Genomic DNA, 20471 nt, shown 5'->3' with positions numbered 1-20471 from the left:
CAATAAAGATTTGACATTGATGATGCTGAAGAGATAACCTGGTTAGTAACAAGATGTTGCATAGAGATTCCAAACATTAATTTCTTTCCTTGCCGAACGTAAGCAAACACAAACAGCAGGTGCTAATGGTAAATGTGGTAAAGCGCTCATTTCTCTGAGTTGGTCAATATTTAGCTGAGGCATGTCAGTCAAAAGCCTCCCACAATGTTTCTCCTTCATTAAGCAAGTCATCTCTGACATATTCTGTAATTTTCTGTATATCTTCTTTATTATATGGTTAGTTTTTCTGTTAAAGATCATATGTGGGCTGGGCGTGGTAGCTCACGCCTGTAATCCCAGCACTTTGGGAGGCCAAGGTGGGCGACAGGAGTCCAAGACCAGCTTGGCCAACATGGCGAAACCCCATTTCTACTAAAAATACAAAAATTAGCTGGGAGTGGTGGCAGGTGCCTGTAATCCCAGCTACTCAGGAGAATTGCTTTAACCGGGAGTTAGAGGTTGCAGTGAGCCTAGATGGTGCCACTGCACTCCAGCTTGGGTGACAGAGTGAGACTTTGTCTCAAAATAAATAAATAAATAAATAAAGAGAAAGGAAAGGAAGACAAAGGAAGGAAGAGAGAGTGAGATAAAGAAAACAAAAGAAAAGAAAAGAAAAAAGAAAAGAAAAGAAAAAAGAAAAAAAGAAAAGAAAGGAAGGAAAGAAAGCGAAAGTCATGCTTGGTGTATGCAAGGCAGATAAAAAAATTTTTGGAAGAGCAAGGCTGCCACCTTGTGGAACATTTGTATTGAATGCTTTCACTGTAAATCAACTGTAATGCTACAAGTGATTTGACAATTCTTGGGCCGGGCGCGGTGGCTCAAGTCTGTAATCCCAGCACTTTGGGAGGCCGAGACGGTCGGATCACGAAGTCAGGAGATCGAGACCATCCTGGCTAACATGGTGAAACCCCGTCTCCACTAAAAAATACAAAAAAACCAGCCCGGGCGACAAAAAAAAAAAGAACTCTTTTAATTTTTCTCGAGTTTTCTCCCTGCATTTCACGGCATCGATGTGGTATTAGTGTCAGTTTGCACTCCAGCTTTTGAAGATATGCAATTTCCATTAAAGAAAACTTAGTGCCTCACTTTTTCTCTGCTGCCTTCGTCTACGGATCTGTGTGCTTATCTGCATCGAACTCTGACTTTGAAGAGTCTGCCTTGTCCTCCCTCAGAAACATCAGGAAAATGTCTTTAAAAGTCCATTAACTGCTACAATTTAGAATTAAATACCTGTCATTTCCAAGGCAGAGGTGAGAACATGTGAAGTTGAACAGATCACAGGGTATGCCCACTGGGGTCAGGAGTGCGTCCTCTGAGCATGGAAACTTCTCTCCCTAACTGGCTCGAGTTGGGTTCAGCTGTTCAACATGTGCACTTGATGTTGGATCTTCTTTGGCACGATGTTGGCAGAGACGTTGGAATCTAGAGAACTGTTTAAGGCACGAGCCCGGCAACGTGGGCACTACTTTTTCTTCTTCTTGTTCCTTGCTTATGTATCACTGGGACAGAGGTGAGGGGTGGCAGGAATATCACTTATGGGATCAGAAAATGAAAACCCAGGACTCAAAAGGCTGGTAGCTGAGGGTCTAGAAGATTCCTCTCTGCTTACTTAAATCCCTACTGTCTTACCTCTTGGCCCATAATAAAAGGAAAACATGCCCCAGGCAGAGAAAAGGCAAAATATTATGAATTGAATTAAAACCATGTACATAGCTCTTAATGTATTGCATGCTGTCAAATGTATTGGCTATGAAGGGATAAGTATGTCGATTTCTTGGAGCCAGGTAGACAATTTGAAAGTTCTCTTGGTTGACCATGGTGGCTCATGTCTGTAATCCCACCCAGCACTTTGGGAGGCTGAGGTGGGTGGGTCACTTGAGGCCAGGAGTTTGAGACCAACTTGGCCAACATGGCAAAACCCCGCCTCTTCTACAAATGCAAAAATTAGCTGGGCGTGGTGGTTGGTGCCTGTAGTCCCAGCTACTTGGGAGGCTGAGGCATGAGATTCGCTTGAACCTGGGAGGCAGAGGTTGCAGTTAGCCGAGATCACATCACGGCACACTCCAGTCTGGGCAAGACTGTCTAAAAAAAAAAAAAAAAAAAAAAAAAAAAAAAAAAAAAAGGTTCTCCTGACACTTATTTGTGACTTTCACCCTGATCCTCTAGTGTTTGAGTATAATTTGCCCTGCAGTCCCCTGGAGTCTCCTAAACTGGTCTTAGCCTATAGAATTGCACAGCTTAGAACAATCCACTGTGTCCGCCAGCACCCTTGCTGCCTTCTGGGAGTAGTCACGTCCATCTTTTAGAAAACGTTCCTTCCTTGCTACCCTCCAACAGTGCGGGGGCATGGCAGCTGCCATGTTGGTATAGACCCTGCCCTCCTGCTGCAGTGGATTGGTCTGGAATAGAACCTGATTCAGACAGGGCAGCCAATCAGCCCCTTTCCCAGGGATTTTTGACTCTTAGGGAGAGCAGAGTTAGAATTTCTCTGCTGTACATGCAGTGAAAGAGAATGAAATTGCCACCCAAACAGAAGAAAAGCCTGGTGAGAGTTCTGAGGGCCTCAGGTCCTCAGATGGAGTTTTCCTACATCCCAGCTGCTCCCCTGACCTCCCCAGGTTTGACCCTGTGACGCTCCTGTAGACCCTTCCTATCAACTCCTCTTTTGTCTAACCCATTTCGAGATGGCTTTCTGTTGTTTCTGTCCAAGAGTCCTACTGATTACATACGGAGAAACCTGTATCAAGGTCCCAGCTTGGCCAGGAAAGACTGGAGTACCAAAGAGTATTCCTTCCCTGTAAGCAGATGATACGGAAACCAGATTATCAGAAGGTTGCTTGGAGACCATAAAATCAGAACAAGGTGTACTACCATAATAATGTCATTAACAGCAACAGGCCCTGCTAATCTAATGTGCTCATCTTTAAATAGAAATAGATCTGTCATGAAAGGAGAATGCTTCGTTGCTAGGGCTCCCTTTATTTGGAAAGCTCTTGGATGACCACTGCATTGCTTGTTTCTGTGGCCTCTTTTCTATGCTTGCATGACTGACTCAATGCTCTTTGTGATTTATTTGTTCATGGATTCAAAAATATTTATTGGACATCTACTCTATGACAGGTGTTGTTTCAAGGTTCAAGAACACAATGGTGAATAAAGAAAAATTCCTGCTGCTATAGTCCCAGCTACTCGTGAAGCTGAGCCAGGAGGATTGCTTGAGCCCAGGAGGTCTGGACTAGCCTGGACAACGTAGTGAGATCCTGTCTCTAAAAAGGAAAAAAAAAATCCCTGCTTTTATGGAACTTACACTCTAATAGGATAAGCAGATATAAACATATACACATATATGTGTATATACACACTTTAAGTTGATGATCAAGTTCTAGTAAGAAAACAACATAGGGAAAGAGGGTGGAGCACAGTGGGGATTGGTTTGTCACGGTCTTTTTTTTTTTTCTCCTTCCAGTTTATTTATTTTTCTCTCTAAGACCAGTTTACAGTCTATCAGCAGTGTGTGAGCACCTGTTTCACCACATAGACAAACCCCTCCAAGACTGAGGATATCATTTAGCTTTATATTACTGTCAGGTACTAAACATAGTTTTGTACATAATTTGCATTTTGTTTCTCCTGAGGTTCACTGTTTTCCATGGGTCAACAATAAATATGTTAGGACACATTTATCCAAGATGAGGCATTTGTCTCCTGGTGAGACATCTTGGTGTAATGCTGACTCTGGGGACGCTTGGCTGTTGACTGAGAGGTGGCTATCTATGTGTGGAGTGGAGGAGTCCTGGCCTTGGATTGAGGAGAACAAGGTCAACTTCCCACCTCACTGGTTTCTGGCTTTTGTGACCTTGGACAAGTTTAGCTTTATATCTCCTAGTGTTAGTTTTCTTGTCTGTAAGTGTTGCCTTCTCACTGTGAGCTCACATAGCCTTTCCTCAGTATGTGTGCAGAGCTCTCTCTCTTCCTTGTTTTTTTTTTAAATAAATTATTTAATTTGGAGGACCAAGTGCAGAATCTTCCTCTTCTTATAAGGCCACCAATCCTATCCAATTAGGAACTCATTCTAATGACCTCATTTAACCTTAATTACCTCTTACAAGTCCTGTCTAGGAATACAGTCATATTGGGGTTTTGGGCTTCAGTATACGAATTTGGGGGCATGGGGAGACAATTCAATCCATGGTAAACACTTTCTCAAAGAGTAGAAACAATGTTTATAAGAGACAATGTAGGTAAAAGTAGTTTCAGTTACATGCAGCTAAATGCAGTTTATTATCCCTTTACAGTCCTCTGCAGAAGAGTTACCTAATAAATATTATTTATTTGGCCTCAACCTAAGGTATTATTCTTTATATAGTGCCTTCCCACGAAATGATTAAAATCATGTTTATCATTTTGCAGCACAGTTTATTTCTTATAGGGTCATGGCTAAAAAAAAAAACATGGGAAAATGACCTCACTAATAGAGTCATTAATTAAAATAAGGAAATGTAATTTCAAATTTTTTTCTTTTTGGCAGCCTATTAGGTTAACAATGCTTTTAAAAATTTATTGTAAATATGAGTGTTATAAAACAGGAATTTCCATATTAATTTGGGATTATACATTGGCATGATCCTGAATAGCAATTTGGCAATGTGTATGTTAAGGACCTTAGAAAATGTTTTTCACTTTTGATTTAGTATTTCCACTTCATGTAGTCTATCCTTAGGAAATATTTGAACAAAGGTTTATGTACAAAGATGTGTGAGCTGTATGATCTATAATGCATAGAAATGGGAATCAATTGAAATAGTCAATGATGAAGAACTAATTACATATCAATATATTCATAAATTATGCATCCATTAAAATTGTTTCTAAGCATAGTTATCTAAATATATATCACATGACACCCAAATTTATTTTACATATATGAGATACATAATGTGAGATATATGTATACATGAATATGAATATACATGATATACATATAAAAATAATAGGTGATACAGGAGTTATTTTTTGTCTTTTTATAAATTTCTATGAAGAACATTTTAATTGTTTTATGCCCAGAAAAAAACGAGCTAATTTTTCTTAGCCAGGTGTATACTGGTCCTTCCTTGTTTAAAATACATCCGTTTATCTTCTTCTAGGATCACTCATTTTCATTGGTTTATTTGTAAGATGAAGCACTGTCCAGCAGTGACGACTGTTGGAAAATATATGTCTAAAGGCTGTTGTCTCCTCTTGGCAAGTTTACTCGGAGCTGGTGTACTTGGTGATGGCCTTGGTGCTCTCGGACACAGCGTGGTTGGCCAGCTCGCCGGGCAGCAGCAGGCACACAGCCGACTGGATCTCCCTGGAGGTGACGATCGAGCGCTTGTTGTAATGCGCCAGGCGGGAAGCCTCGCCCGTGATGCGCTCAACGATGTCACTAACGAATGGCCTTGGAAGAGATGTGGCTGTCGGGGTGAACCTGCTTCGATACCTTGTACACATACACAGAGTAGCTCTCCTTGCAGCTGCGCTTGTGCTTCTTGCCATCCTTCTGCGCCTTGGTCACCGCCTTCTTGGACCCCTTCTTCAGGGAGGGAGCGGACTTGGCTGGCTCAGGCCTCTTGAAACACCAGAAGTGTGTCCGTGATGGTCTTTTTCATTAAGGATAACTGAGTAAAGACCTGAATGATGCAGAGGGGTGAGTCCTGTGAAAGACCCAGAGTTGGAAGATTATAGGCCAGGTGAATAGCAAGGCAAAGACTTTGAGGCAGGAGAGAGCTTGAGGGGTTCCAGGGGAAACAAGATGGCCATAGTGGTTGAACAAGAAGGGGAAGGAGAGAAGGTGAGGTTGGGAGAATCACGGGCAGGGGCAGGAAGAACCTTGAGACCTTGGTGATGGTTTGTATTTTATTATTATGGGAACCTTTGAAAATAACTTAAATAAGTTATTTACTGTTTTGGTGGTTGCCCTCGAGTTTGCAATATAAATTTAAAACTAACCCATGTCTTGTCTTTTGTTTTTTTTTTTTTGGTGAGGGTGGGTGGGTGGGGACAGGGTTTCTGTCACCCAGGCTGGAGTGCAGTACTGCAATCACAGCTCACTGCAGCCTTAAACTCCTGGGCTCAAGCGATCCTCCTGCCTCAGCCTCTTGGGTGACTAGGGCTGTAGGTATGCATCACCATGCCTGGCTACTTTATTTTAATTTTTTGTAGAGATGGGGGTTCATGGCCTCCTTCAAATAACACTATACCACTTCAAGGGTATACAGCTACTTTATAATTCTCTTTCTTTTCTTTTCTGTCTCTTTTTCTTTTCTTTTCTTTTTTTGTTTTTTTTGAGACTCTGGCTCTGTCACCCAGGCTGGAGAGAAGTGGTTTGATCTCAGCTCACTGCAACTATTCAATGTAATTTATTCTTAAGCTTGTTCCCCTAGAGGTTATTTCTCTCCCCTCTGGCTTTTTTCAAGAGTTGCCCATTGTCTTGGATTTTCTGAAGCTTGAATATAATATGCCTGAGCATAGATTTTATGGTATTTATTCTGTTTGGTGTTCTCTGAGCTTCCTGGATCTGTGGTTTGGTGTTTACCATTAATTTAATAGGCTGGTCTCGAACTCCCAGCCTTAACTGATCTGTCCACCGCGGCCTCCCAAGTGCTAGGATTAGAGGCATGAACCATCGCACCTGGTCTTTTATTCCTTTATTATTATTTTTTTAGAGATTGGCTCTTGCTATATTGCCCTCGCTAAGGTGCAGTGGCTATCACAGGTACTATCAAAGCATACTGCAGCCTTGAATGCCAAGGCTCAAGGGACCATCCCACATCAGCCTCCTGGGTAGCTGGGACTATAGGTTCATACACCAAGCATGGCTTCCTGTAGAGTTTTGTTGTTGTTTGCTTTGTTTCTTTCTGAGACGGAGTTTCACTCTGGCACCAAGGCTGGAGTGCAGTGGTGTGATCTCAGCTCACTGCAACATCTACCTCATGGGTTCAAGAGATTTTCCTGCCTCGGCCTCCTGAGTAGCTGGGATTACAGGCTATAAGCCATCACGCCCAGCTAATTTCTGTATTTTTAGTAGAGACGGGGTGTTTCCCCATGTTGGCCAGGCTGGTCTTGAACTCCTGACCTCAAGTGATACTCCTGCCTCAGCTGCCCAAAGTGCTGGGATTACAGGTGTGAGCTACCATGTTGGGGTCTTCTGGATTTTTTTTTTTTCTTTTTTTGAGACAGAGTGTCGCTCTTGTTGCCCAGGCTGGAGTGCAATGGCACAATCTCTGCTAACCGCAACCTCCGCCTCCCGGGTTCAAACGATTCTTCTGCCTCATCCTCCCAAATAGCTGGGATTACAGGCATGTGCCACCACGCCTGGCTAATTTTGTACTTTCAGTAGAGACAAGGTTTCTCCATGTTGGTCAGGCTGGTCTTGAACTCCCCACCTCAGGTGATCCACCCGCCTTGGCCTCCCAAAATTCTGGGATTACAAGCGTGAGCCACTGCACCCAGCCTGGAGTTTTTAACTCTCAAACTTCTCCATAAGGAGCCTTTGTCAATACATTAAACCACAGTTTAGGTTTTATTTATTTCTTTCCTCCTATCTTTGGATTTCATTTCCTCTTTTTTTGGTTCCTTAAGGTGTAAAGTTAAGTTGTTAATTTGAGATTATTGTTCTTTTTAAATGTAAACATTTACAGCTATTTCTCTCTTAAGGCTGGGTGCGGTGGCTCAGGGAGAGCCTTGGGAGGCCAAGGCGGGTGGATCACCTGAGGTCAGGAGTTCGAGACTAGCCTGGCCAACATGGTGAAATCCCGTCTCTACTAAAAATACAAAAATTAGCCAGGCGTGGTGGCAGGCGACTGTAATCCCAGCTACTCAGGAGGCTGAGGCAGGAGAATTGCTTGAACCTGGGAGGCAGAGGTTGCAGTGAGCCAAGATCGTGCATTGCACTCCAGCCTGGGGGACAAGAGTGAGACTTTGTCTCAAAAAAAAAAAAAAAAAAAAAAAAAAAAAAAAAAAAAAATTCCCTCTTAGCACTGCTTTCACTGCATCTCATAGTTTTGCTGTTGTGTTTTCATTTTTATTTGTCTCAATAAATATGTTCTCACTTCCCTTTTCTTTGAGGCATAGGTTGTGTTGTTAATTTCCACATATTTGTGGCCCAGTGGTTTTTATTTTTTTATTTTATTTTATTTTTTTTGAGACGGAGTCTCACTCTGCTGCCCAGGCTAGAGTGCAGTGGCTGGATCTCAGCTCACTGCAAGCTCCGCCTCCCGGGTTTACGCCATTCTCCTGCCTCAGCCTCCCGAGTAGCTGGGACTACAGGCGCCCGCCACGTCACCCGGCTAGTTTTTTGTATTTTTTTTAGTAGAGACGGGGTTTCACCGTGTTAGCCAGGATGGTCTCGATCTCCCGACCTCGTGATCCGCCCGTCTCGGCCTCCCAAAGTGCTGGGATTACAGGCTTGAGCCACCGCGCCCGGCCCGGCCCAGTGGTTTTTATAATACTAATGAAGTTACCTTTAGTAGTATTTTTTTTTCTTCTGTCTTTGAATTACTGTCTACTGTCCTTTCATTTCAGCCTGAAGCACTCCCTTTAGCATTTCTTGTAGGGTAGATACTGGTAATAAGATCAGTCTTTTAAATCTGGATATATCTTAATTTCTCCTTCATTTTTGAAGGATAGTTTTGCTGTATATAGAGTTCTTGGCTGACAGTCTTTTTCTTTCAAGACTTTAAATATGTCATCCAGTGCCTTTTGGCCTCCATGGTTTCTGGTGGGAGATCAACTGTCATTCTTATTGAAGGTCTCATACATGCATGAGCCATTTTTTTTTTTTTTTTTTTTGACACGGAGTCTCACTCTGTCACCCAGGCTGGAGTGCAGTGGTGTGATCTTGGCTCACTGCAAGTTCTGCCTCCCAGGTTCTGGCCATTCTCCTGCCTCAGCCTCCCAAGCAGCTGGGACTACAGGCGCCTGCCACCACGCCTGGCTAATTTTTTGTCAGTAGAGACGGGGTTTCACTGTGTTAGCCAGGATGGTCTCAATCCCCTGACCTCATGATCTGCCTGCCTTGGCCTCCCAAAGTGCTGGGATTACAGGTGTGAGCCACCACACCTGGCCACATGAGTCACTTCTATTTGATGCTTTCAAAATTATCTTTTTGTCTATGGGAGTTGATAATTTGAGTATATGTCTCAGTGTGGATCTCTTCGAAGTTTTCCTGCTTGGAGTTCATTGAGCTTCTTAGACGTATACATTCATATTTTTAATCAGATTTGGGAATTTGACAGCTATTATTTCTTCAAATTTTTTGCTGCTCCTTTCTCTATGTCTTCTCCTTCTGGGATTCCTATAATGTGTATTTGGTACGCTTGATGAGGTCCCATAGGTTCCTCATGCTCTCTTCATTTTTCTTCACTTTCTTTCTTTTCCTTAGACTGGGTAATTTTCAATGTCTTATCTTCAATTTTGCCAGTCCTGTCTTTCTCCTTGTTCAAACTTGCTGCTGAATCCCTTTATTGCATTTTTCATTTCAGTTATTGCAGATTTCAGCTCCAGAATTTGTTTGGCTCCTTTTTATAATTTCTGTCTCTTTATATTTTCATTTTGTTCAGACATTGTTTTTCTGATTTCTATTAGTGTTTATTCATGGTTTCCTTTAGAAAACATATTGAACATACTTACAACAATTGATTTAACATCTTTGACTAATAATTCCAAAGTCTGGTCTTCTTTAGGTATGGTTTCTGTGAAATTCTTCATATCCTGTGAATGGATCATATTTTCCTGTTGCTTTACATGTTTTATAATTTTTTTGTTGAGAACTGGTTATTCTGAGCATTATATTGTACTAACTCTGGAATGTAACTCTACTCCTCAGGGATTGCTTGTTTTTGCTTGTTGTGGGCTGCACCCATTCCTATTTGTGCCTTTTCCAAACAATTTTTGCAAAGTGTATCTTCCTTGTTGTGTGTGGCCACTGAGGTTTCTTTTCCATTGTCTCTACAGTTGGCAAGGGATGAGAGTATTTACAATTTTTTAAAGTAGTTTTAAAAACACATGTAAAATAAAAAGCACCTCAGTATTTTTTATATCTATGTAAATATTTTATTCTGCTTCCAGATAGAACATTGAAATTTACATGTTATTTTAAAGACAATAAACAGCTAAGCTACTGACATAAAATACACAATAAATTTATGAGATATATAAGGTACAGATGAAAAAAATCTCAAATAAGTTTTTAACTTCATTTAGCATATTAGGAACATGAGGATGTCTGGAATTGATGCTGGTCTTGGTCTCAAGTACTTTTTCCCGTATGTATTTGTTTTATCCTTCCAGAAAGCATATCATTATTAGAGTGTCCAAGAAATCAGTGAATCACTAAGCTTTCCATCTTACCGAAGCACAAAACACCATTTCAAATCTAGGCCTTTTGACAAAATCCAGTATCTATTTTTTTTTTTTTTTTTTGAGACGGAGTCTTGCTCTGTTGACCGGGCTGGAGTGCAGTGGCCGAATCTCAGCTCACTGCAAGCTCCGCCTCCCAGGTTTACGCCATTCTCCTGCCTCAGCCTCCCGAGTAGCTGGGACTACAGGTGCCCGCCACCTCGTCCGGCTAGTTTTTTGTATTTTTTAGTAGAGACGGGGTTTCACCGTGTTAGCCAGGATGGTCTCGATCTCCTGACCTCGTGATCCGCCCGTCTCGGCCTCCCAAAGTGCTGGGATTACAGGTTTGAGCCACCGCGCCCGGCCCCAGTATCTATTTTTATACTTTTCTTTCTACCAAGTTCTTTAATAAAATTATGAATCAGAAAGCAAGTACAAGACATGTTTATATCACAAAGAATATCAATGAAGACTTAGGAAGATAAATAGCTAGTACTTCTAAAATATCACAAATTTTGACATTTGGAACAATATAATTGCCATACTATTATATCTTTTATTAAAAAAGACCTTTTCCGGCTTGTTTCCAGACTTCTTTTACTCCTTTAATGCTTTCTTTCTTCACACACTTCCAGTATTCTTGTATACTCTGATGTTGTGGCACCTGTTAACCGAAAGTAAAAATCAAGGGGTCATTATCTTCAAGGTTAAACATGATTTCATGTATACTTTACGTTACTGTTTATTTCCTTCGCACATTCCTCCAAAAGTAGTTGAGGATGAATTATGTTGTAAAAGATGATCACAACAGAATTGTAAAATGAGGGTGAAAGACAAAAAGTGAATGTGACTACGCCTAAGGTAACTAGGGAGTAGAACCAGACTCAGCACACATTAATGGAGTTTCTTCTCTAAGAGGGTAATGAAGACTTTGGGCCATCTTCTCTCACATACTAGCTTTAAAATTTAATTATAATGTTTTCCTTTTATAATGTTTTATAATCTTTCCCTTTTTTTCTGGTGAACTTTATTTAGCTATGTGGAATACAATTATAAGCCTAAAGCTTTAATATTGGCTAAAATAAAAAAATATATAGGTCACAAAATATTTGATGAAAAGCTTCAAGAAATAATCTAATTCATGTAAGTATTTTGTTAGCTAAAAATACATGTGGATTACTACTTCTCTCAACAAAATGAAAAGGTAAAGGTTTGGAAATACTTGGATCTGGGTGACCACAGGAGCACAGCATTGATGAAAATTAGCCAAGTGGAAGCAAAATTCTACTCCAGATTATATATGTTCTTTTTCCTATGACGGATTTACAGCTTTTCTTTTTAATGTCTTCTGAGAAAGGGCAAAGAGACTCCCAAGTACACTCAATTGTGAACTGTAAAGACTGGCTTAATTTCCAGGAATACATTTATGGGGTGTTGGGTAACTGATAAGCTTATAAAATATTAATATGTTTGCTAATGAAAATCATATTAATTATTTTTCCCTGTTATGTTTGTTGCAGGAAATGGAATTGCTTTTCTAAGTTGTAAATAGCTTTATTTTCATGAATAGTACCATATTCTCTCTCTCTCTCTCTCTCTCTCCTTCCTTTCTTCTTGCCTACCTATCAACCATGTAGATTCTCTTTGGACCCTAGTCTTCCCCTGGACGACTTCTTTGCTGAGAGTGCTTCTAGCACATTCTAATCTGAACAAAAATCTGAATTTGTTTTGTCCCACGAGTACAGACTCACATGTGACTTTGAGTGAATAATGCTAATAGTGAAATTTACTTCATAATCTCAGCCACTATACTAAGTATTTTACATTAAATTCTCACAATAATGCTTTCTGGTACATTAGTTTCCTCATGGTATGGATAAAGAATCTGAGACTAAAAAAAATTAAGTGGCTTTGCAAGATTAGGCAGTTAATAAACAGTAGAGCTGGGATTTGAATTTACATATATCTAATTACAAATTATATGTAGTTAGTCAAATCCTAGGCTATGATTTTTCCCCCTCTTTTTTTTTTGTAGAAACAGAGTCTTGTGATGCTACCCAAGCTGGTCTCGAACTCTTGGCCTCAAGTGATCCACCCGGCTCAGCCTCCCACAATGTGCTGGGATTACAGATGTCAGCCACCATGTCCAGCTAGACTACATTTCTGAATAGTAATTTCCTTTTTTAAAAATTGTTTTTTTTTTTTTTTCCAGAGACAAGGGCTTGCTCTGTTGCACAGGCTAGAGTGCAGTAGTGTAATCATAGCTCATGGTAACTTCAAATTGTGATTTCTTATTACATTCAGATTATTTTTTAAAAAGCAAAGATGTTTAATCTCATACATAAAATATATTTCTGTATTTCAATTACAGCTTATAATCTTTTTGTAAGTGATGAAAACTCCATTTAAAGACTGTACAAGTGCCAAAATTCTAGGTTTAATATCATTCAGTTAATGATATATAATATAAACATCATGTAAAAAAATCTGTTACCCATAAACCTCGATGCATTCTGTTTTTTAACACCCCAAGAAACTCTTCATGACTAAGACATTCATCACCGTCCAAATCAAAGATCTTGAAGACGGTGTCCAAAATATTGTTTGAGAGTTCTTGTCCTGTTGCTACTTTCACAGCTCTCTTAAACTCGGCTAAAAAACAAACACATATAAAACAACTTATCAACTATGTGAAATAGTCTAAGTGAAATTAATCTAAATTTTCATTATTTGAGAAGTAAAAGCAAATCCAAATTTTTATTATTTGGGAAGTAAAACAAAAACAAAAATACCCATGAAGAAAATATTCAAATCATAAGTTGAGGAATGTCATGAGAGTCACTGCATCATAAGTGAGCTATTTTAATTTAATCAGTGCTCTAGACATATATTTAAATATTTCTTCCTTCTTTTTTTTTTTTTTTTTTTTTTGAGATGAAGTCTTGCCCATTGCCCAGGTTGGAGTGCAATGGTGCGATCTTGGTTCACTGCAACCTCTGTCTCCTGAGTTCAAGCGATTCTCATGCCTCAGCCTCCCGAGTAGCTGGGATTACAGGCGCCCACCACCACGCCTGGCTAATTTTTGTATTTTTAGTAGAGATGGGGTTTCACCATGTTGGCCAGGCTGATCTTGAACTCCTGACCTTGTGATCTGCCCGCCTCGGCCTCCCAAACTGCTGGGATTACAGGCATGAGCCACCACGCCCGGCCTTCTTTTTAGGAGAATGAGAAAATAAAAGTATAGAAAGTAACCATTAAATTGGAGTACTGGTATTCTAAATCTAGAATAACCAAACTGAATTAAAAGGCCAATCAATTATTTTTACTTATAATTTCTTCCTTGATTGGTAGCATTTAGTTGAAGAATATACTAAAACTGTTTATAGATGATAAAAATCAAATAGTTTTTCATATAACTTACCTAGTCTGACAGGACGATGAGCTAAACTGAACATCTGCATGGCAATAGCAAAGTCTTCCAACTGGGTCGTAAAATGGCAAAATGACTTGAATTCATCCAAACTAATGCTCTAATAAAGTAAGAGTTTTTATTACAATTTTGTAAATACATCAAATAATGTTATAAATGTTAACTGTGAACCTTCTTTTCTACTGTGAAGACTAGCGTCGTTCTAAGAGGAAGAGACAACAGGGCTTTCTGTCCCTTTCTCTCTGTGTGCAGAAAGAAATGGCCACACAAAGGGCACGGTGAGAAGGCGACATGTGCAGGCTGGGCAAGAGGCCTCATTAGAAACTGGCCCTGCTGGTGCCTTGATCTTGGACTCCTGGCCTCCAGAACTGTGAGAAATACATTTATTGTATAAGTTGCCTAGCCTGTGGTGTTTTGGGGTGGCAGCTTGAAGAGACTACCATGCTCTGTTAAGTGGTCCACTTCTGCTAAGTTTTATTAGTGGACACAGCACTAAGAGCACTGGGTTTTGGAGTTAGATGGACTTAGGCTGAAATTCTGGTTCTGCCCTTTATAACATGTATGACCTTAGCCTCTCTAAGTCTTAGGTAAGTAACACTTCAGGGGTTATGTAGTTTGCCCAAGGTCTACTAACTGGAACGATCAGGATCTCAACCTTGGTCCATCTGACTTCAAAATCAGCGCACTTACAAATAAAACAAATGGGGCGTGCACAGTGGCTCAAGCCTGTAATCCCAGCACTTTGGGAGGCTGAGGTGGGCGGATCACGAGGTCAGGAGATGGAGACCATCCTAGCTAACACAGTGAAACCCCTTCTCTACTAAAAATACAAAAACAAAGAAATTAGCCGGGTGTGGTGGTGGGCGCCTGTAGTTCCAGCTACTCGGGAGGCTAAGGCGGGAGAATGGCATGAACCCGGGAGGCAGAGCTTGTAGTGAGCTGAGATCATGCCACAGCACTCCAGCCTGGGTGGCAGAGTGAGACCCCGTCTCAAAAAATAAATAAATAAGTAAATAAATAAATAAAAGTAAAACAAATGGGCTGGGTGCGGTGGCTCATGCCTGTAATCCCAGCACTTTGGGAAGCCAAGGCAGGAGGATCACCTGAGGTCAGCAGTTCGAGACCAGTCTGGCCAACATGGTGAAACCCCGTCTCTCCTAAAAATACGAAAAAAAAAAAAAAAATTAGCTGGGTGTGGTGGTGAACGCCTGTAGTCCCAGCTACTTGGGAGCCTGAGGCAGGAGAATCACTTAAACCCATGAGGCGGAGGCTACAGTGAGCCAAGATTGCACCACTGCACTCCAGCCTGGGTGACAGAGTGAGACTCCGTCTAAAAACGAACAAATAAAAAAGTTAAAAGAAAACTCAGTTTCTTCTATTAAAAAATAAAAGCCAGGTACGGTGGCTCCTGACTGTAATCACAGCACTTTGGAAGGCTGAGGTGGCCGGAGACCAGACTGGGCAACATGGTGAAACTGCCATCTCTATAAAATTATCCAGGCATGGTGGCATGTGCCTATGGTCCCAGCTACTGAGAAGGCTTAGGCAGAAGGATCCCCTGAGCACAGGAGTTTGAGGTTATAGTGAGCTAATCACACCATTGCACTTCAGCTTGCGCAACAGAGCAAGACCCTGTCTCAAAAAAACACAAAAAAACAAAACAAAAAAACAAAAAACAACACAAAAGTAAACAAAGTATGAAAATTCTCTAAAGTTTTTATTTTGTTTTTGAGATACTGTTTCACTCTGCCCCCGCAGGCTGGAGTCAGATCACAGCTCACTGCAACCTTGAAATTCTGGGTTCAAGCTATCTTCCTGTCTCAGCCTCCCAAGTAGCTGGGACTACAGGCACACAGCACCACACACAACAAATATTTTTATTTTTAGTAGAGATGAGATTTCTGTTTCTCAGGCTGGTTTCAAACTCCTGGGTTCAAGTGATCCTCCCACCTCAGCCTCAGAAAGTGCAGGGATTACAAGTGTGAGACATTGTGTCCAGCCCAAAATTCTTTTTTTTTTTTTTTTTTTTGAGACGGAGTCTTGCTCTGTCGCCCAGGCTGGAGTGCAGTGGCTGGATCTCAGCTCACTGCAAGCTCCGCCTCCCGGGTTTACACCATTCTCCTGCCTCAGCCTCCCGAGTAGCTGGGAGTACAGGCGCCCGCCACCTCGCCCGGCTAGTTTTTTGTATTTTTTTAGTAGAGACAGCGTTTCACCGGGTTAGCCAGGATGGTCTTGCTCTCCTGACTTCGTGATCCGCCTGTCTCGGCCTCCCAAAGTGCTGGGATTACAGGCTTGAGCCACCGCGCTCGGCCAAAATTCTTTATTTGAAAGTAAATTCGGCCCAGCACGGCGGCTCATGCCTGTAATCTCAGCACTTTGGGAGGCCAAGACGGGTGGATCACGATGTCAGGAAATCGAGACCATCCTGGCTAACATGGTGAAACTCCGTCTCTACTAAAAGTACAAAAAAATTAGCCGGGCGTGGTGGTGCACGCTTGTAGTCCCAGCTACTCGGGAGGCTGAGGCAGAAGAATGGCATGAACCTGGGAGGCAGAGCTGGCAGTGAGCTGAGATCACACCACCACACCCCAGCCTGGGGGACAGACTGAGACTGTCTCAAAAAAAAAAAAAAAAAAAAAAAAAAAGAAAGAAAGAAAGTAAATTCTTCCCTACCGGAAAAAAAAAGTTTCTCTTTGTAGGGATGTTCAGGATCACGCCCTCTGTAATGTGTGGTCTTCACTGGTTTAGAGCTTTTGTGACTTCATGATATTTTTATTTTTAAACATTTCAATAAAGTTTTTGAAAAAGTAGTATGTGCACATGGTTAAAAATTCAAACATGAAGGATAAATGATGAAAAGTTCTTCCACTCTGATTCCCAGTTCCATTCCCCACACATGAGTTACCAATTCCTTGTGTCTCCATCCAGAAATTTCTCTTTTTTTTTGAGACGGAGTCTCACTCTGTCACCCAGGCTGGAGTGCAATGGCGCGATCTTGGCTCACTGCAACCTCTGCCTCCCAGGTTCAAGCAATTCTCCTGTCTCAGTGTCGCGAGTAGTTGGGACTACAGGTGCATGCCACCACGTCTGGCTAATTTTTGTATTTTTAGTAGAGACGGGGTTTCACCATATTGGTCAGGTTGGTCTCAAACTCCTGACCTCAGGTGATTCACTTGCCTCAGCCTCCCAAAGTGCTGGGATTATAGGCGTGAGCCACCACGCCTGGCTAATATTCTATTCTTATTAAAGTGTATACATGTACATACACATCTCCTTGTTTTACACAATGGGAACAATCTCTTCACATATTTCTGTACCTTGCTTTACTTTCTTAACAGTATATTACAAGATGATAGGCAGAGAGGAAAAAAAGAAAAAGAAAAAAACCAGTGTATTTAACAGCACAAATAAAAGAGTGGAGGCCGGGCGCGGTGGCTCAAGCCTGTAATCCCAGCACTTTGGGAGGCCGAGATGGGCGGATCACGAGGTCAGGAGATCGAGACCATCCTGGCTAACACGGTGAAACCCCGTCTCTACTAAGAAATACAAAAAATAGCCGGGCGAGGTGGCAGCGCCTGTAGTCCCAGCTACTCGGGAGGCTGAGGCCGGAGAATGGCGTGAACCCGGGAGGCGGAGCTTGCAGTGAGCTGAGATCCGGCCACTGCACTCCAGCCTGGGCTACAGAGCGAGACTCCGTCTCAAAAAAAAAAAAAAAAAAAAAAAAAGAGTGGTTGCTTCTATCATGACCTCAAAGTAGGCACTGGGTGTAACTTTTCTGATGTCTGCTTTTCTGATAGATGAAAAATAGTATTTTATTAATGTTTGAATTTGTATGTCTTACGGAGTCTTGCTCTGTCACCCAGCCTGGAGTGCAGTGGCGTGATCTTGGCTTACCAGAACCTCTGCCTCCCTGATTCAAGGGATTCTTCTGCCTCAGCCTCCCAAGCAGCTGTGATTACAGGCATGTGCCACAACGCCCCGCTAATTTTTGTATTTTTAGAACAGACGGGGTTTCACCATGTTGGCCAGGCTGGTCTCAAACTCCCGGCCTCCGGTGATCCACCTGCCTGGGCCTCCCAAAGTGCTGGAATTACAGGTGTGAGCCACAGGCCCAGCCTGAATTTGTATATCTTTGTGAATGAAGTAAAACATTTTTCACATGCTTATTAGTCATTTGAGGATTTATCTTATTGTTTCCTGTTTATGTCCTTTGTCCAGATTTCTAATGGGTTGTTAGGTAACTTATTATTGTGGGAGACCATTCTCCATGAGTCTCACATTTCCTTTTTTTTTTTTTCCTTTTTTTTGAGACGGAGTCTTGCTCTGTCGCCCAGGCTGGAGTGCAGTGGTGTGATCTCAGCTCACTGAAAGCTTCACTTCCTGGGTTCATGCCATTCTCCTGCCTCTGCCTCCCGAGTAGCCGGGACTACAGGCACCCGCCATGACGTTCGGCTAATTTTTTGTATTTTTGGTAGAGATGGGGTTTCACCGTGTTAGCCAGGATGGTCTCAATCTCCTGACCTCATGATTTGCCCACCTCGGCCTCCAAAAATGCTGGGATTACAGGTGTGAGTCACCACGCCCAGCTGGGTCTCAAGTTTCTGTACATCTGTAAGAGGCACCAACTGCATTTTTGTTCCAGATTATATCTTCAAGGACTTCACGCCTGTAATCCCAGCACTTTGGGAGGCCGAGGCGGATCACCTGAGGCTGGGAGTTCGAGACCAGCCTGGCCAACACAGTGAAACCCATCTCTACTAAACATACAAAAATTAGCGAGGCAGGGTGGCGTGCTCCTGTAATCCCAGCTACTCGGGAGGCTGAGGCAGGAGAACTGTATAGTGGACAGCACTGTTCCTCAGGAGCGCAGGACAGCTTTGCTGACTGTCCGGTATCATGAATACACAATGCCACCCACTGCAGCAGAGCTCACGAAGGCTTGTTTACTGCCCATAACAAAACATTGAGATCACTAAGATGAGAGTCCTCAACCTGATGTGAATCTGCTGTGTGGGCAGCATCTACCTGGGCCTCTCAGCTTCATGTCCATGGGGCTTGGGAGGCAAGGGGGAACTGACACAAATATGTTGCTCATGTTGTTGCTACATGATGATAACATTCTTTGTGTCTGACTCGATAGTTTTGTATCTTCTGCAAGCATCCATGAAACTGTGCAGGCTAACTCGCAAAGGGATAAAATTTCAGACACTTTACAGTTATTCACATGTTGATTTTCAAGTTCTCATGATATATTAAATAGGGAAAAAATCTCAGGCCATTTTTAAATGTGGACAACACTGCTCCTCAGGAGGAACAGTCCTTGACATCTACCTTTTTTTTTTTGAGACAGAGTCTTACTCTGTTGCCCAGGCGTCATCTTGACTCACTGCAACCTTTGTCTCCCAGGTTCATCCACTTCTCCTGCCTCAGGCTGCTAAGTAGCTGGGACTACAGGTGTGTGGCACCATGGCCGGCTACTTTTTTTTGTATTTTTTGGTAGAGATTGGGTTTCACCATGTTGGCCTGGCTAGTCTCAAACTCCTGACCTCGAGAGGGCCACCTCCTTGGCCTCCCAAAGTGCTGGGATTACAGGAATGATCAACCACGCCCGGTCAATCCCTACTGATTTTTAAAGATCCCATTATAAATTAAGAAAATTGGTCTTTACATATCAGTATCTCCCCCTTCCTCATGTTGATAACTTTTTCTTTTGACTCTGATTATAATTTTTGCGGGGGATGAGGTGAGGCAACAGAATTTTAATTTTTAGGTATTTCATCAAGTTTTCTTTGAAAGGTTTTGGGTTCTGCTTAGAAAGGTATATAACCTAAGATGAAACATTGTTTCCATGTTTTCTTCTACACTTATTCAGTCTGATTTTTTTCTTCAACATTTAATTTTTTGATTCATCCAAAATTTATTTTAGAGTAATGAACAGTATAGAGATTTATGTTCATTTTCTCCCTCAGATGGCCAGTGAATTATCCTAATGCCATTTATTAATAATTATTTTACTCAACTAATTTAAAATACTATTTCATAAATACTAAATTTCCCATATGCTTAAGTCTATTCCTGGAGTCTGTCAAATTCATTGTCAGTAACAAACTGTTTTAGTTACCAAGGTTTGATAATATATTTTAACATGTTGACATTCTTTTCATATAAAGTTTTTTGTTTTTTGACATAGAGTCTCGCACTGTCACCCAGGCTGGAGTGCAGTGGCCTGATCTCGGGTTCATGCCATTCTCCTGCCTCAGCCTCCGAAATAGATGGGACTACAGGCGCCTGCCACCACGCCCGGCTAATTTTTCGTATTTTTAGTAGAGATGTGGTTTCACCATGTTAACCAGGATGGTCTCGATCTCCTGATCTCATGATCCACCTGCCTTGGCCTCCCAAAGTGCTGGTATTACAGGCGTCATCATATAAAGTTTTATAGCTTGTCTAGTTTCTTCCCAATAATTCAATGGTATTTTTATTGAAACCCACAAGTGTTCACCAGTATCTGGCTCTTTTCTGATTCCTGCAGATATGAAAGACTGGAGTTCCTTGCCTCCCTGCATTCAGGCGGGGTTATGTGATTAGTCTGGCCAACTGCCAAGTGTCAGGTGATGTTTCCAGG

At 41.8% G+C, this 20471-nt stretch overlaps 1 protein-coding gene and 1 pseudogene across 4 annotated transcripts in view; both read right to left on the bottom strand.

Moving 5' to 3' along the window:
• Positions 1-2189: 2189 nt before the first annotated feature.
• On the bottom strand, positions 2190-9725 carry LOC105490337 (histone H2B type 2-E-like; annotated as a pseudogene).
• The window catches only part of LOC105490270 (mitochondrial calcium uptake 2), a 107758-nt gene continuing 96316 nt past the window's right edge, over positions 9030-20471 (bottom strand). The window contains exons 9-11 of one of the 4 annotated variants that reach the window (XM_071081561.1): positions 13838-13946; positions 12911-13068; positions 9030-11080 (exon numbers count right to left, since the gene is read on the bottom strand). In XM_071081561.1, the coding sequence (XP_070937662.1) occupies positions 10976-11080; positions 12911-13068; positions 13838-13946 (372 nt within the window). In that variant the 3' untranslated portion in view covers positions 9030-10975. The remainder of the gene's footprint in view (positions 11081-12910; positions 13069-13837; positions 13947-20471) is intronic. The other 3 variants (XM_071081560.1, XM_071081563.1, XM_071081562.1) reach the window with 3 other exon arrangements.

The sequence above is a fragment of the Macaca nemestrina genome, chromosome 16 (genome assembly GCF_043159975.1).
Source record: "Macaca nemestrina isolate mMacNem1 chromosome 16, mMacNem.hap1, whole genome shotgun sequence".
NCBI classification, from domain to species: Eukaryota; Metazoa; Chordata; class Mammalia; order Primates; family Cercopithecidae; genus Macaca; species Macaca nemestrina.
This window is presented reverse-complemented; position numbering and strand designations above follow the sequence as displayed.